The sequence below is a fragment of the Carettochelys insculpta genome, chromosome 2, assembly GCF_033958435.1.
Source record: "Carettochelys insculpta isolate YL-2023 chromosome 2, ASM3395843v1, whole genome shotgun sequence".
NCBI classification, from domain to species: Eukaryota; Metazoa; Chordata; order Testudines; family Carettochelyidae; genus Carettochelys; species Carettochelys insculpta.
In genome coordinates, this window is record NC_134138.1 from 62,404,156 (window position 1) to 62,421,832 (window position 17,677).

The window sequence follows — 17,677 nt, forward strand, 5'->3', positions numbered from 1 at the left end:
CTAAATTGACTGAATTAAATCTCAGCTTTCTAGGCCTGTATCGTTGCAGGAGAGAGATGAGAATGTGAGCACTAAAAACTGATAAACCAAACAGCAAATAAAAAGAACTCGAATTATTCTTTAATTTTTTTTTTAATTTGGTGATTATTTTTGTACTAAACACTAGACACCTGAGCTTTTACAAGTTGCCGCTGGCATTACTGTGGCTACATCCATCAACTGGGGAGGGGACACAACGCTGCCCTCGGTTACGTGATCCCGTTATTTGTTTCCAACGTGGTGAAGCCCTTGCTAACCGGCTCCAGGGGGTAGCATGCCTAGTGCGAAATACATCTCCCAGCATGCACTACTTCCCGCTGTGGCCCATGGCATGCTGGGCCGTGGGCGGGTAAACCATCCAAGGGCAGGAGGCTGGAACGCTGTCTGTCGCTATGGCGGCGGGAGGCGGTGCTGACCTTTGACCTATCGGAAGTGATCGCGAGGCAGCTGGCCCGGAACAGAGGGGCCCTGCGAGCAGGGAGCGGAGGCAGTATAAGCCGACACAAGTGAGTCTCCGCCAGGCTGGCGCGAGCGGAGGGACGGTTCCTGTCTCGGGTCGTCTCCGGGGGTGGGGAGTCGCCGCCATCAAGGTCTTTCCTCTGAAGCGAGGAGCGGGCCTCGCCCTCCGCTAGGCGGGCCAGAGCCCGGGCTCCGCTCCGGGAAGCGGCCGCCCCCTGGGCGGAAGTCTGATCAGTCTGCTGTGGGTGGGGGGAAGCTTGGGCTAGGGGTGTGTGAATGGAACTCGGGGTGGGTCAGAGGCTGGGGTGATTTTTCTCCTCTTCCTTATAACAGTCTCATTGAAACCTATTCACCAACAGCAAAAATCCTCTCTAAAGCCCTACTCTGACTATCGCTCTCCCCTACCAAAGGGGAAGCCTCTCCCGGCCCCTCCCTAAAAGCTAGGAAATAATTCAGTTACAAAAATCCCAAGGATGGGGGATTTTAGGAGCCTTTTTAATGTAGATTACAGTATTTGGATACCAAAATGAGAACTGCTTTGGGGTATATGATGTTGTTGCCTTTCTCGTAAACCTCAATCTTCTAGTTTAAATGCTTCTAAATATCCATAGCAAATACAGTAATGTGTTTGTGTGAAGACAAAAGAAACTAAAGTTTCTCAATGCTGCTGGTCTTATTTCATGTGTACTAATATCCAACGTTAGTGTTACAGCTTGTGACTTGCATTAACAGGTTTGTTGTGAACAAGACACGAGAAGTCATTCTTCCGCTCTACTCTGCGCTGGTTAGGCCTCAGCTGGAGTATTATGCCCGGTTCTGGGCACCACAGTTCAAGAAAGGTGTGGAGAAATTAGAGAGGGTCTAGAGAAGAGCAACAAGAACTATTAAAGGTCTAGAGAATGTGACCTATGAAAAAAGGCTGAAAGAAGTGGGCTGGTTTAGTTTGGAAAAGAGAAGATTGAGGGGAGACATGATAGTGGCTTTCAGGTATCTAAAAGGGTGTCATAAGGAGAAGGGAGAAAACTTGTTCTTCTTGGCCTCTGAGGATAGAACAAGAGGCAATGGACTTAAACTGCAGCAAGGGAGGTTTAGGTTGGACATTAGGAAAAGGTTCCTAACTGTCAGGGTGGTCACACTGTGGAATAAATTGCCAAGGGAGGTTGTGGAATCTCCATCGCTGGAGATATTTAAGAACAGGTAAGAGAGATGGCTGTCAGGGATGATTAAGACAGTACTTGGTCCTGCCATGGGGGCAGGGGGCTGGACTCGATGGCCTCTCGAGGTCCCTTCGAGTCTTCCTGTTCTGTGATTCTATGATTGGCACTAAAGGGAAACTACAAACAGCCACACACACCTTTGCTTTCTACTTATGTTACTCACTTCTGATCACTTACATATTATTAAAAGCCTTTAGGTTACAGAATTATGTTTAGGGAAAGGGAAGAATCCTAAGTGCCCTTCTTGCCTTTGCATACAAACATCATAATGTTCATTGAGCAATGCTCTATATATGTTCTAGCCTTTGCACTAAGTAACTTTTTTCCTTATGCAGTGCTTTTTATATTGAAGCCAGCCATCTGTTAGGTGTCAGTCATTCAGTTTGGTTTACCTCTGCAACAAAAACAAAACAAAACTAAGTTCTTTTGAGCCAGGGTTAGAATCAGTGGGAGCCCTACCATAGACCAGGCTCAGGTGGACTTAAGCGTTTTTGGTAATGACAAAAGTCTTTAGCTGATACAGTGGTAAACGTGCTGGAAATCATCTGAATTTTCTCTAAATTAGGCCTGCCTCAGTTTCAGTTGGGAATGGCACAGGTGGGAAAAGGTTTAAATTCCCTCCACAGACTGTGCCTTAAGGCTAAGAGCATGGAAGACTTGGGTTTGGCATTGGGACAGTGAATAGAAGGGTGCCTCTTTAAAACAAGAGAGAATTTTCTGGTCAGTGTGGCTGCAGAACATAGCTTAGTCAAGCTGTCAATCTTGGTATATTTTATAGAACAGTGTGCTACAAGTTTTCTCCTTATGCACAGTAATTTTCTTTAACCGTTCCCTTCACATTTTTCCCCATGTCCCAAAATCACCTATGTATGTATAACTTTCCATATAAACAATAACTGGATCTGAAAACTTTTGTGATACAATATCTATCATTCTTTGTTTCTCATGGTGTATGAAGGCAGTTTGGACTCGTGTGAAGTTTGTAATTGGAATACTACATATAATGCTCCTGGGAAATTCTGCACATTTACTTTGCTTCCCTGCAGAAAAGTGACTGACAGGGAAGTAAAGGGAAGCTGAAGAGCATTCCTGTACCCCTCCTCTGCAACATGGATGTGCATTTTCAGGCAGCTGTTAGAGAGGCAAATTGCTGCACAGAGTCTCGGGATTTGGAGATGCTCCACTCAGTGCCAGCTCATCCCCCTAACAAGCCTTGCTCCTGAGGCACAGAATGCCTCTCCTTGCCACCCCCAGCTCCAGGCACCTCCTTCAACCTTTAGTTGAGCATCCCAAGTACCTAGTTACCTACCCAGCCCTAGCCAGTTCTTGGAATGCTCCAGCCAGTGGCTCCTTTCCTGCACTGGGCTCAGTGGCTGGTCCTGGCTGGGCTGGGGAGTTGCAGTGTACCTGCATGAGTGGCTGGGTCTGGGTCAGACCCACCCATCAAAATCTCCCTGCTGCCCACCCTCTCCCCTCCAGTCAAGCCCCCAGCCCTGTACTCAGACCATCAATATCTCAGCCTGATGCACAGGAACCCCCACCACAGAAAAGCTCTGCTGCTATGCACCTGAACTACCCTGACAAGCCCTCTGCACTGAGACCCCCACTCCACTGAGTGCTCATCAGCTACATCCAGCCCCTGCCCAGTAAGCACCAGCACCCAGATCCCCGTACCACCTTCACCTGCGTCCCTCTGTGGAGTCTCATTGCCCTTACACCAGAAACCCACTGATTGAGCCCTTGTGCATCCAGATCCGCCTGACTCCTCCATTAAGCTGCCTGCAGCCAGATTACCCCCACAGAACCCTCTTGCCCCACATCCGGATCCTTCCACATTTGGAGCCTGCCTGCTTACAACTGCTGTGTCGAGCAGAGGAACGGGGCCCTACAATGTTCCTGGGGCAAGCCTGGCTATTGTGCTGTTTCATGGTCAGTTGTAGCCTCGTTGCCCAAATCTATGTCCCGGGCAGGGTTACAGGGTGTTTTCCCTCTTCCATGCAGCCAGTTGCTTGTGTTCCCCACTGCCATGCTGGAACCTCCACATTCTTTGACAAATCAAATTTGCAGTTTGTTTTTTTTTTTTTTTGAGGGGGGATGGGGTGGAGTGGGAGGAGAACAGAATTATCTCAGAAGTAAAATAAGTTGAAACCGTAACTGAAGCCTAACAAACAGTGTATATATGGCCAATTGTATGAGTATACTACAAGACACTTCTGTAAGCTCTTGCTGTATATTTCATACTACAGGTTAAACCTGTGTAATCTGGAACTCTTAGCCAGCAAATTCTGTAATTTGGCATGATTTTAGTTGACTGGATGACCACTTATCATGGGTTGGGCCAAGTTTCCTATGGTGACACAAAGTTTTACAGACAGCAATTTTGGCTCTCAGTGTTCTGTGCTGTTAGTTAGCTATAGTTTACCCCAAACGTCTTCTGAGAGCCCAGTAAGCAGTGAAAGTTTTGGTCATGTGCTAGAAAATAGTGACCTCCTGTTCAGATAATTCTCTTGGCTGGCACTGATCAAGTCCCGAGGATGCCAAAGGAGAGAGGTTCAACCTGTACTTTTTTTTTTCCAAATAAACATTTAAAGGAATTTTTCTGTAGTTTAGTTATGAAATCTGCTAAATATGGGAGATTGATCCCTTTACAAAGTATTTCTGGATCAGAACTTCCTTCCCTTTTGATGTAAGGTATTAAACAATATAATGGTGATTTTAATGAAGATTTCTAATTAAAAGGGTCCCGCAAAGATCTTAGAACTTCAGCCATGACTGAAGAATTACTCTTCTACTGGCAATAGCTGTAATCAACCCTAATCAACTTCTTTATCACAGGCTAAGAAGGAAGTAGAAAAGGGGATTGTTTTATTGGGAAGCACTCAAAAGTGGTGATGGGAGACAAACTACATCTAAATGGGAGCTGAAAACAAAGATTCCTTATAGGTAGAAAGGAAAATTTTAAAAATAGCATCAGCGCTCTGATTGTGTTGGCATACTGTTCTCCTCATTATCTGATGTGGTACCTGAACATAACTCTCCGTTTTTGATCTCCTTGCCTGATAAATTTCAGGCCGCTTTTGGAAGTAGGAATGTGGTGTTTATGATAGTAAGCTGCTTGAGCCAGCTCAATTGCAAATAGATATGCAAGTTTTCTTTCACACTGCTCTATTCATATACTTCACTCCTGATCTGTACTAAGCCCAGATCCCATGAAATTGTGGGAAGTTGGGAACCTAACTACCTTTGAATCTGGGCTTAATTTATCTTTCAGCTCTCAATTTCTCCTGAGTAGTAAATGCATTTACAAGAAATTCTGTGGTAACTGTGTGACGGAAATGACAGTGGGACCTAAAATAAGATTGCAGCTTAACCACCTGGAATGTAAACAGAACTTACACCTAGATTTTGGAGGTGAAAAGCTAAAGCATTAGCCCACTATACCTAGTCCATTTGTTTATTGATTAATATTTTGCAGAAACAGAGCTAGAAGGGACCTTAATGTCATCTAGACCATCTGTAACAGGTGTTCGTCTAACTTGTTCTAAAAATCTTCAGTGGCAAGGATGCCACAGGGAAACTAGGCTTGTGGGATATGTCCACACAGCAGAGAAAAAATGAGTTGAGCCGTGGAGCTGTTTTGTTGCATTCTTTGCTGAGGCTGGAGTCTAACACCCTGCTCGTAGCACAGTGCTATCCCCACGTTCCTTTCACACCAGTGTAGACAATGATTTCTCATTTTGTATTTATGCCTTTAGTGAGTCCTCCCACTGCCTGCTAACTGCAGTATTTTATTGGGTTAGGGGCCAATGACCCACAGGAAAATCAGAGACCATGTAAAAGTGAGAAGCAAAAAAAAATCCTCACTGATGTGGCCCCTCACCCCCCTCATGGGTTCAGTGTGTGGGAGGGGGCTGCTGAGGAGGACTGTAGGGTCTGGGTGGGAGGGAGGGTGAAGGAGTAGGCTGGGGGATTGGGGGAGCTGCGTGAGGTAAGGTGCATAAGTGGTCTGGGTGCAGCAGTGGGTGGGGGTTTCAGGAGCAGGCTGGCAGTGAGGGGTCTGGGCGGGAAGGAGGGTGCAAGAGCAATCTGAGATTGGAGGTCTGGGCAGGAGGGGTTGCAGAAGAAAGGAGTGGAGGGGTCTGGGCTGGGGGGTGGTCTGGGCAAGAGCAGGCTGGATGATGGGGTAGGGCGGGGGGAACCTGACTTCCATGTGCTGTTCCTGCCGTCTCCTCCCCTAGCTGGAAGAAGGGCAATAGGGGAAGCATCTGTCCAGGCAGCACTGGGCTGCTGTTCCCCCAGCCAGGGGAGAGGAAGGAGGAGTGGAGGTGGTGCTGCTGCTTCCTTTCCTTGCCAGGCAGATCCTGTCTACTGGATTCTGCTCCAGCTTGCCTGGATCTGACCTGTAGGGTTCAGGGCTCCACAACCCCCCACCTGCTGTGGCCCTTGTATTCAGTATATAGAACAGCATAAACAAGCCATTGTATGAAATTTTAGTTTGCACTGATTGTGCTAGTGTGTTTTATGTAGCCCAGGCGTGTCCAGCCCGCAGGCCGCATGCGGCCCTGGACAGCTAGTAATGCGGCCCCACAAGATCGTAAACTTTTAACGTTATTGTATGATTTATATACATTAACTATATTATATATTTTATATGCGGCGCAAGACAATTCCTCTTCACTCAATGCGGCCCAGGCAAGCCAAAAGGTTGGACACCCATGATGTAGCCCATTGTAAAATTAGGCATATATCTAAATGAATTGCTGTGCTCCCTGGAAACCTCTGCCTGCTCCCAGGGATACATGTACCTCCGGTTGGGGAAAAACTAGTTTATTGAACTAAGTGGCCCACTGCTTGCATTCTAATACTTACCTGATGGCCTAACAGCCTTCATTCGTACATGCATTATACTAACTGAATAAAAAAAACATTGTGTATTAATGCACTAGGACAGAGGCCTGCAACCAAAATCGCAAGAAGAGCCACTTTTTTCAAATTCAGTTACAAAATCAATCCTTCAGGAGCCACAGTGCATGTGAATACAAGACAGTCCTTAATAAATAACGTCAAACCATATTTTTTATCACCTATATTTTAACAGTGCACAAACCATGATTTGTGCCAGTTAAGAAGTTGTTACCCCATCTCCAGGCTTTACCCACCTCAGCCCCTGAATCCTCCCCATCCACAGGCTTAACTCTACTCCATCCAGCAAACCCTCCCCCCATCCCCAGGATTAATCCCTCTGAGCTGCAAACCCTGCCCCCGCAAGTCCTAGGTTTCACTCCTCTGAACCTCCCCCTGCCTCCCCACCTCGCCCGCAGGATTAACCCCTCTGAGCGCTCCCCCGACAGGCTTAACCCACCTTGGTGCACAGTTGTGGTGTGGCTACTGCCTCCCCCTGCTGCTCCCTGCCACTGCCGCCTCCTCCTTGGCAAAGCTGGCTGGTGGATTGCATCGTAGTGCGAGAGTGTTATCCATAATCCTCCGCTCTCTACCCAACATCTTGACAGGCTTGGAGTGTGTGCTGTGCTCCTACTTTTACATGTCTGGACCCAAGGTCAGTGTAGTTTGCGTAGAACTGTAATTGTGTGTGGGAGGTGCTTTTACATAGGAGTGTGTCAGTCATATTTTGGCCCCTATTAAATTCACAGCCAAAATCTGGTCCCTCAGTGAAATCTAGACCTCTGTGTGCTTTTACTCAATATTATACAGACTTTACAGGGGAGACCACTGTCAGGGCTGCTTCCCCACTCTGACACTCCACATGCAGAAAGTCAGGCCCTGTGAACCTTAAAAATGCCTTGCTGTTAAAGGCTCTGCCTTTTAAAAAAAAACAAAACAAAACAAACAAACCAAAAAAAAAACAAAACCCTTCCTGAGGTCACAGATTCCCTGACTCTGGGGGGTGGGGCAATAACTTTCCACCACCCAGGTTTTAAAAAAAAAAAAAAAAAAAAACCCTAAACTCAGGAAGACCCACTTGGGGATGTCTCCCTGTAGGATAATTCCCTCAGGCCTCATCCTTTCCTTAGGAGAGGGTTTGGGAATAAAGAGCTGTAAACTGATAGCTGACCTTTCGGTTTACAGCATGAATATACACAGACCCGTCTCAGGACACAGGAATCGGATCACTTGCTTAATAAAAAAAAAAGTGATTTATTCACAAAACAAGAGTGATTAAACTCGATCATACTTGTTGCAGCACAAAGAAGTACTTGCCTGTGATTCAGCTTGGAAGTTACAGAGTACAGGGGAAAGAAATCATTAACCAGAGCAAGTGGAAAAAAGGATCCACACCAAATTCAAAATAATCATAACCTGATGGTGTCTGTTTACACATTTCCCTATTTATATATCTATGGCTGATTATGAAGTGGCCAATGTATTTACTGGATTCATTTCAGCTGCTTAGGAGTAACCATTTCTCTCTGTCCCCACTGCAGCCACGCAAAGATCCCCCAGACTGCAATTGTTCTCAGTTCAAAAAAGTTTCTCTTCCTCCCATTGGTTTACCTGACCAGCCCCGGCTAAGAGCCCTCTGCTAATTTTAACCCTGTCCCTGCATTTATGCATGACACCAGAGTTTCTCAGTGACAGCGAGAGGGAGGGGAGGTATGCTGTCCCAAAAGGACATTGTGTGGGTTATATTAGGGATGTCCCAGTACTGTCACGCTTACTTCTGTGCTGAATTCAGAGCTGCGTGGCCAGAAGGCAGCAGTTGTTGGCCAGGCAGTCAGGTCTGAAGGGAGCATGCCACCAGCAGTAGTGCAAGAAGTAAGGGTGGCAATACCATACCGTGCCATCTTTACTTTTGTGTTGCTACTAGCAGTAGCCCTGCCTTCAGAGCTCGGCTCCTGACTAGCAGCTACTGCTTTCTTGCTGTCCAGTTCTGAAGGCAGTAACTACTGCCAGCAGCAGGACAGATGTAAGGGTAGAAGTTCTGCAGCCCTTCCTAAAATAACTTGCATCCCTGCCACCACTCTTGTTTGGTCAGGACTTATATAATTAAAACACAATGAAATTTCAGATTTAAATATATTGAAATCATGAAACTCAGGATTTTTAATATCCAATGCCTGTCAAATTGAACAAACTGGGACCATGAATTTCAGGGCCCTAGTCATATTGTAACTGTACAAATTCTCTGCCAGCTATGCGTATTGCACGCGCCTCAGTGTGCACAATTTTATTCTACACATGGATGGAAAAGATTAGAGGGAGCGTTGGCTGTGAACACCTCCATTTGAACATTCAAAAGCCCTTGATTGTAGAATATCCTTTGGGAGCAGTTAACATAGGAATTCTGTCCTGCTTTTCAGTTGCGCCTTAGATTGCATCTCTGCTTAACAGGAAGCACTTAAATAAACCTTTTTTTCCCCCACTATAAAATGATAGCAAATAGAAATATTGTAACTCATATTCTAGAAGCTAGAATTATTTACCCAGTTACTGTTGTCTCATAGGGCAAAGCTCACCCCAGATCCTTCCAGCTTATTACAGCCAGGCTTGGCTGTGATCGTCTGCAAGATAAGTCACTGTCTGCTTGCCTCCTCGGAGATAAAAGTCCCATGTCCCTCGGATACTCGTCAACAATCCATTTTCTTTACTTGGACAGGATCTGCTCCTGCTGTTTTATTTCTTCCTGTAAATTTTCTCTTGATAAGCATTTTGGTTGCCTATGCAAATTGGCCTTTATTGTGAATTAGACAATTCACAATGCCCAGATATGGAGATAAGTATACATTACCCCCTGGTTGGAACCTACATGATACGTTCTTTTAACTCCAAGGTTTTGAGACTATAACTTCTGGTACAGATTCGTAACTCTTTTAAATATGATCTGTATATACATTTTGAAGTGATTATGATTGCCAGTAGGCTGCTGGCTCTGAGAGCTCTTATACCACACTTTGGCTGTGTCTACATGGGCACAAATCTTCGAAACAGTCATATTTTGAAGATTACTAATGAGGTGCTGAATTGAATATTCAGTGCCTCATTAGCATTAGGATACTTCTGGCCATGGTGCTTCGAAAGTGCCGCTTTTGAAAGCACACGGCTACACGGGGGTCCTTTTCGAAAGGACATCACACCTTTCGAAATCCCCTTATTCCGATCAGTGAGAGAATATTCAATTTGCCTCATTAGTACTCTTCAAAATGGCTATTTCGAAGATTTGTGCCCAGGTAGAGACACCCTTCTAGTATGATTTTGTGAACTATTATGCACATATGTGACCCGGGGATCCCTGTAGCATTCTTTGCATCCTCTGTGCATTTTGGTTTCTAGTTTATAAGTGTAAATTGCAACTAGAAAATACAAAAATATGCTCTTATAGGGGGATGCACTAAATTACTTAAGTTGCCCATGTCTAACTTATTTCACATTAAATAATTAATACCTTTGGCCACTCTAATTTCAATTGGGAAGGACTGGATATAGCTGACAGCTTCAAAGTGATCCACTGAATTGTGGGTAGTCTTGTGTGTGAGCTTTTTGTTCAGAATCTGTATGGGGGAAAAGGTCCTTGAAGATAGTAAAATCTGAATTAAACTTGTGAAATTCTTCCCCCTTGGACCCTTTTAATTGCTTTCAAGTTTTTCTCAATTTCTCTGTTATTAGCATATTAGTAACAAAGTATATAGGTTTCAACATCAAGTACACTGGCTCTTTTCATCCTATTTTTCATCTATTTCCATTTTGAAAGCCCCATTGTGCCTGTAGCACCTATCACAACAGTCTTACCACTGACTGAGGAGGACTGGTCTCAGTTTGCTCTGGGTCATGTTGAATTTGCTCCAGTTAACCTTAAAGTAGTTGCTGGGGGTGGGGGGAAAACACAATGCACTTCTCGTTCTCCATAAGTGCAGTATGTGCTGCCTATGGAGCACTCCCAACCTTTTCTGACGGGGGGGGCGGGGTAGGGATTTTAATAGACTGTCTTTAGGTTACCTTTTTCCTGTCCCACCTGGGTTCAGCTCGCCCGGTTTACCAATTGTTTTCCTCCCATTCCTCTCCATCTCACCCCATCTTTGCACTGCCATTTCCTACCTCCAACCTGATGTTTTTCCTGGCAGAATTAGACTTGCTCAACAGTTGCTGCAGGTAGTACTTTTCTAGCAGTAAAGTGGAATTGATATCATCTCAGTTTTGCTGCCCATCATTTTGATGTGGAGGGAGGGGATTTGTGGGTGGGGGAAGAAGCACAAAGATACTATATTAGAGAGTTGGAAGAAGTAAAATAAATATTACTCCTCCCACTTCTGGCTGTGGAAAATTCTACTTGGCTCTTGCATAGAACGCTTTCCTCATGCTCCAACAGGAGTTGTAATGGTCTGGGAGCATAATGTGGTAACATTTTATTCCATGGTTAGTGGTAGAAAGAAGAGAGAGGTGTCAATTGATTCCTAAAAATGTACAGACCCATGATTTCTATAATGTCACTCTTTGCAATGTGGCAGATGGGAGTCTGTTCCCCCAGCTTCAGGTCTTCTGGTTGGTGGAAATTTTGATAATGTCATCTGCTAAACAACTCAACCCATTTCTTTCAGAAGGCCATTCTTCCGTAAACAAGATGTAAACAAATATGACAAACCTAGAAGAGTGATGTTAGCTATATAGCTGAGACACAATGCTGAAAGTAACTTTTTAAATTATACTTTCATACAGGGATGCATTGTTTACATAAAAGACAAATCTTGACTAATCCTAGGGATGTTAGCCTTGGCATGTGGGATTGACAATGAGTAATGAAAAAGCTATTTTCAGTGTCAACTCAGTTTACAGCACTGCTGCTAAACATGTTGTCAGGCTGATCTTCGTTTAAGCCACGTTCACCCATCTGTGTACAAGGTAGTCTGCTGGCTGAACATTTGCAGAGTGGTGATCATCTGGTCTTTACATACAAACATTTGCTTTGCTGAGGGATCGTTTTTTTTTTGTTTTTTTTTTTTTGGGTGGGGGGGTGGACAACCTTGTGTAGCATCAGACATAATGGAGGATGGACTGATAAAAGCTTCATTTTCTATACTTGTTAGCCTTGAACCTTTTACAAGAACTAACTGCTCTGTGATAAAGTGCATATCTTTTCTTCTGCTTTCTTCTTATGGAAATTTTGCTGTTTATAGTATCATATTCTTTGTATGCAGATTTCTGCTCTATAGCCCTAGAAGCTATAACTAGCTTTTCTAAGGCCCTTGACCATGAAAGGTTTAAAACTTTACAATATGTAAAATAAACTCTGGGATTCTGATGGATAGGGAACACATCCAGAAACTTCAATCAGTTAATTACGTCCAAGATTGCTGAGAAATATTCAGTAAAGTTTTCTTTATGGCTGGAACATCAATCCTAATAGTAGATTGTAAACTCTGATTTATGAAAATGTACTATTAAAAGTAATTTTGACACTTGTATCGATACTTTTTTGTTTTCAGACCATCTTATTGCAAAAGCTGCAGTCGCAATTAATAAACATTTAATAAGGAGAGAATGGGTAAGTTCATTTTTTAACAAAAATATCTTTTTACATTTGTAAAATGCGAAACATCTTGGGAAGTCTGTTAGCATGATAATGGAGTTGACTATGAAAAGACTCATTGTTGCAATCAACTTACGTTACCTGCAATATGAAGTAAACTATCCTGAAAATGACTTTTTAAAGTTTCTAGGCTTCCTTTTCAAATCAATGTACTAGTGCCAGACAAAGACTTTTATTCTGTGATTTAGCCTTTTAGAAGCATGAAGACAGGCAGTGCCTGTAGGAAGAGATGTTTCTTCTTCATTTGACAAATTCTTAATTACTGTGTTCTAATATATTAACATGAAAAACATGACTTTCCCTGATTTAAACATTCCTCATGAAGTTGTATTAACAGCCTCTGTAAGGACAAGCAGAAAGTATAATCTGATTTGAGTTGGAAGGTTTATTCTACTGTCTAAAGGGGAGGAAAAAGCCTTGAATAGGCTTTTCTCTTTTTAGTAATGTTTGAAATGTTTTGACTCAGTGGCCATGAACAAAGAAATAAGGGGTCAGATTAGTTAGAGTATATTAAAAATAAGCTTCAAGCAGAAAGCTGAAAAGTTCAGCAGACAACAAAACTTAAACTTTGAAAGAAAAAAGCTCCTTCCTCATCTTTTCCTCCACCCTCCTTTTTGCTACTTTGCATTTCTTTTTTTATTCCATCTTCCGAAGGTAAGCACACTGAGCCTTCATAGAGGCATAAGCTGTATGGGCTTTCTTCATACTACAGAAGTACCGACCAAATATTCTGAAAGTATCAGTTAATCTGTTTTCTATTCTAGATGGAGAGGAGAAAACATATGGTGGGTGTGAGGGCCCTGATGCTATGTATGTGAAGTTGATATCTTCGGATGGCCATGAGTTCATTGTAAAAAGAGAGCATGCATTAACATCAGGAACAATAAAAGCTATGTTGAGTGGTCCAGGTAGGTGCTAAGAGTTTAGTAGCATCTTGTAACTCAATTATTTCACTCTTATTTTGTGCAGTAGTTTTGGATTTGTATAGTCTCTTTCATAAAAGTTGAATTTCTGTTAGCAATAGTAATTTCTCCCAGTCCAAATTACTTTGTTTCGACTTGGATAATTCAGCTTTATCAAGTCTTGTATAATCAGTCGTGTGTGTTTATGCTAACTGTATGTGAAGTCTTTGTGTGCCACCATAAGACAAGCAATTGCTACTATTTCGTTCCCTGTGGAAGTGATTCCACCTCCCATTCCTTCAAATGATATGAATATGGGGAGAGGGTTCATTAAGATTAGGAGGAGGGTCAATTTTGAAATCTTCTGGCTGCTGACAGCCAAATTATTTACTACAATCCACATCTTGAAATTCTCTTGGCTATCATTGTAGTAGTGGGTACAGTCCGAAACTCGGTGTGTGCAGCAGATGTGGTGATTGTGCTCTGTTTCTGCTGTGCCACTGAGCTCTGCATTGTTGCCAGCTCTTATGAGGCTTTTGCAAATGATGGGCAGGGCTGGAGCTAATGTTATGAGGATGCTGAAGCTCTAAGCCTCTGGCTGATGGGTCTGGTTGTCTGAGCTTCAGGAAATGCAGAACTGGGGAATCAGGCAGAGCTGCCACAGGCAGAACTCTCTTTCCCTCCTTTGTCACTCTGTAACTGAAAGCAAGTGTCATGGGATGGGACATGAGCATTACAGAGCCCCAGTAACTCAGGCTGCTCCCTCCTTCCCTTTCTTCTCATCTGAGTAATGGGGACAGGATAGCACTTCTGCTTTCCTCTACCTCCCTCTCCCTTGCAGCACCCCACCTGGGCTGGGGTGTGGGGTGGTGAAGAGCCCTTGGAGTTGCCCCCCTCAAACCTAGTAAGGTGGAGATGGGACAGTGCTGCAGCCTCTAGCCCTGGGAAAGGAGTGTGAAGACCCCCAGGAGGAGAGCAGAAGTGAGGCTGGGATGATGTGGCATTGAGCAGAAGTGATGAGGGCGCTGGCAATAGGATTTATTTAGAAATTGGTAGCAGAACTAATTGCTAGCAGGGGGTGGGCAAATGATGTGGTGAGAGCTATTGGAAAGAGGGAGGCAATCACCTTACCCAGTAAACTTAGCGTGAGCAACTTTTACTTTTTAATTTTTGGCAATATTGGTGTAGTTGCACAGTCTTCATTATGATTTGTCCTGGGATGTAACAGGAGAGCTCAGTGCAATCTTGCCTCCTGCTTCTCTCCCTTTCCTCAAGCTGGCACCATGGGAGTGTGCTCCCTGCCTCTCCTCTCTTACGGCCCTCCAGAGCTCATCTGTGGGGCCCCTGCACCACATTCAACTGGTCCACTTCCAAAGCCATGCCTGGAGAACATCTGTGAACACTAGTGCTTCATGCCATCCACTCTCTTGCTCTTGTGCCCTGCCTCAGTACCATGTTGTGCAACCTGTCACCGACTGACAAGGGCAAGGAACTCTGACTAGCCAGTCTGCGCTCCCCTCTACTTCCATGACACTCGGGAGATATTAGTTGGTGGTGCCTTTGGGGAGTTCTGAGCATGAACCTGTAGTTAGCATGGGTCATGAACTTCACCTGATACCTGCCTCTTTTGCAATGAGAGGGTGACCCTTGCACACACTTATGCTCAGCTTTCAGAGTTGGAAGAATTAGTTTACTGAGATTCTTCTTGCTACACACTTACTGAGGTTTTGACTGCACTTTTCCCCACACTTCCTGATCTAAGTAAACCCGTCGCTACAGAAGGAAGAAGCTGGATGGTGGGGGGAGGAGAGAGGGACATAACTGACTGTGGGCTCTATTGAGGATTCAATCATATGTTTAGTCAGAATTCCTCTGGAGATTGTCTGTCTGACTCCTTCGATGACTTTGATGGGTGTCTGGGGTTTTCTGCTTGGTTTTCCCTTTTAGTTCCCTGATTTTCAACCTTTGATCTCACTCTGTGAGCCGGTTGATGGTGGGGCTCCACCCACCATGTTCTGGGAAAGGTTCTTCCCTCTCCGGGTCAGTGAGTGGCCACTCCATCCCACTACATACCAGTTCAGTTGCAAACAAGGAATTGGCTGTGGCATGAGGTCCTGGACCCAGGCCTGTGGTCAGGCTCAGTACTATCAAATACACCCAGGCTCTCACTCAGGACAGGGCAGCAAACTGTATCAAATGATCAATATATCCAAAGGCTTAGTTTGGGATGGTGCAACATACAGTCATGTGTCTCAGCTCTGGCAGAGAGCTGATGAACCCTGGCATTTGTCTGGAGAAGCAGGGGAGGGAAACTGTGATTTCTCCTGTGTGGGGGAGAGGAGATGCAGGCCCACCAGCTCAATTGCATCCTAGCCCAGGGCCCTAACAGGGGCAGCTCCATCTGCCCGGGGTCAGTGGGGATCGTGGCTGCAACATGCTGACACCCCACTAGCACTGGTTCTGCTAAAATTGGGCCGTCTATTCCTGGGCTACTTCCAAACTCCCCTCCCTCAGATGTACTTCACCATAAAAGCCATTGTTGTCCTCTGGGCAATATGCGATTGGGACCTCTGTGGGGGCCTGCAGCTCCTTGGCATCAAGGTCTGTCTGTGGGCCCAGGAGACCGAGCCAGTCTTCTGCTTCTGTTGGGTCTGCTGTGGCCTCCCATCCCAGGACCGAGGTCTGGCTCCTCCAGTGTCTGGGGACAACCGTGCTTACCTTTTTATACATCCTGCCCTGTCTCCTGGCTTCTAGATGGGTAATAGGGGGAGGTGGGGTTCCACCCACCAGGGTTCTGGGAGAGGCTCTTCTTCCCCAATCCCATGGGTTATTGGGTGGCCAGTCCACCCTACTGCGCACTCCTATATCTATTGTCCCCCACCCACATATCTCCTCCTTTTTCCTGTGGTCCCATGCATCCATTTATAGCCTGAGCTTCGTGGTTACTCCCTCTTAGCCTGGTTCTTTAGTTTTAAGTGGGTCTATACCTGCCTGTCCCAGGTGTGTAAATAGTAGTACATGACTGTGACTCCAAGTGGGACTTGCCAATTAAAAAACAAAAAGGGCTACAGCACCATGAAGAATGAAGAGTCCAAGCTGCCTGAGTTGTGCTCTATAAAAATGGTATAATCAGGTTCCATGTGTGAGCCCTTTGTGTGTAAAAATCAAGGTAAAACTGTTCACGTGTGGAAAGCTTCTAGCTGACCTGCAGGCAAATTCAACAGGAACAGGAAGGGCTCCTGCTCCCAGTTTGAAGACCTGTACTTTGGTTTTCATTTGCTCTCCTGGTATCCCACTACCTCACTTCCTACTTGCCAAAGCGTTCCTGGAGATGTTCTAGGACTCACTAACTATGGCTTTTAATCCTTCTAAGTAAAGCAATTACGGATAGATCTAAAGATTATGAGAAGAAGAGACTTGATCTACTTGGCTGTCACATCCAGAAAATGGTGCCCCTTCTCTTCTGCTTCTCTCAGCCTCCTGCCCCCCCCCCCGCCCTCCCATTCACCACAATCTCCAAATCTTATTTCTTGTAGGTGTTATATCATTGAGTGTTACGAGGATGTATATGCTTCAGAGAGCATTCCTAACACAGACTGAGATCAGGATCAAACCTTTTTTTTGCTGCATGATTGTTCTATGTAGTGCTGGGAGGGTGTCAGGTTAACCAAAATGATATGAATATTTTTAAACAAAGGGTGATGGAATTTATGTCCTTGGCACCAGTGGTTTGTGACATGTCCAAATATGCTTTGTTGTATAGCTTATACACTGATATTTCCTGAGCTGAAGAAGTGGGTCTGCCCCATGAAAGCTCATCACTTAATAAATTATTTTGTAGTCTTTAAAGTGCTACATTACTTTACATTACATCAGAAAACATCTGATTCCTAATAAGGAACTACACTAACATAAAGTACTGTAGATGAGTTACACACACACACACACACAAAATACAAATATGTTCATTATCAAGGGAATTTTGATGCTGATTTTTTTTCCCTGTTTTTAAACAGGTCAGTTTGCTGAAAATGAAACAAACGAGGTGAATTTTAGAGAGATTCCATCCCATGTCCTATCCAAAGTATGCATGTATTTCACCTACAAGGTTCGCTACACTAACAGCTCCACAGAGATTCCTGAATTCCCAATTGCACCTGAAATTGCACTGGAATTGCTGATGGCTGCAAACTTCTTAGATTGTTAAATAAAATAAATTATAATAAAAATGTAAAACTTTTTTCAGTATTTAATACCTGTAGTTCAGTTAGTAACTTTTTTCATGTAGCATGTTGCGTGTGTGTGATTGAGAACTGTAAAGTTCACTGCGGAGGCAGTTCTCATCAGATCTGTTGCATAGCAGTCATTCAAGTTTAAATTTGTTTTTGCTGTTTATGCAAATAAGGACCTTTTCACAAATAGACAAATAAACAAATATGCCAATTAGTAGATGGCTATGCCTTATCCTTTAGGTGTGGCAGTATTTTATCTTTTAATGTGGTCATTTAAAATACGGGTGT

At 44.3% G+C, this 17,677-nt stretch overlaps 1 protein-coding gene across 1 annotated transcript; it reads left to right on the plus strand.

Annotated features, from left to right (window-relative positions):
* The first annotated feature begins 453 nt into the window (after nt 1-453).
* Nucleotides 454-17,393, plus strand: ELOC (elongin C). Its single transcript, XM_074985733.1, has 4 exons — nt 454-545; nt 12,152-12,210; nt 13,020-13,163; nt 17,174-17,393. Exons 2-4 carry the CDS (start codon nt 12,207-12,209, stop codon nt 17,362-17,364), a joined length of 339 nt encoding a protein of 112 aa, XP_074841834.1. The 5' UTR covers nt 454-545; nt 12,152-12,206; the 3' UTR covers nt 17,365-17,393.
* The last annotated feature ends 284 nt before the right edge of the window (nt 17,394-17,677 follow it).

What these genes read in the sequence shown, in the direction of transcription:
- ELOC (XM_074985733.1), top strand. An exon ending in AGCTATGTTGAGTGGTCCAG is followed by an intron (nt 13,164 to 17,173) that starts GTAGGTGCTAAG and finishes GTTTTTAAACAG; the next exon opens with GTCAGTTTGCTGAAAATGAA.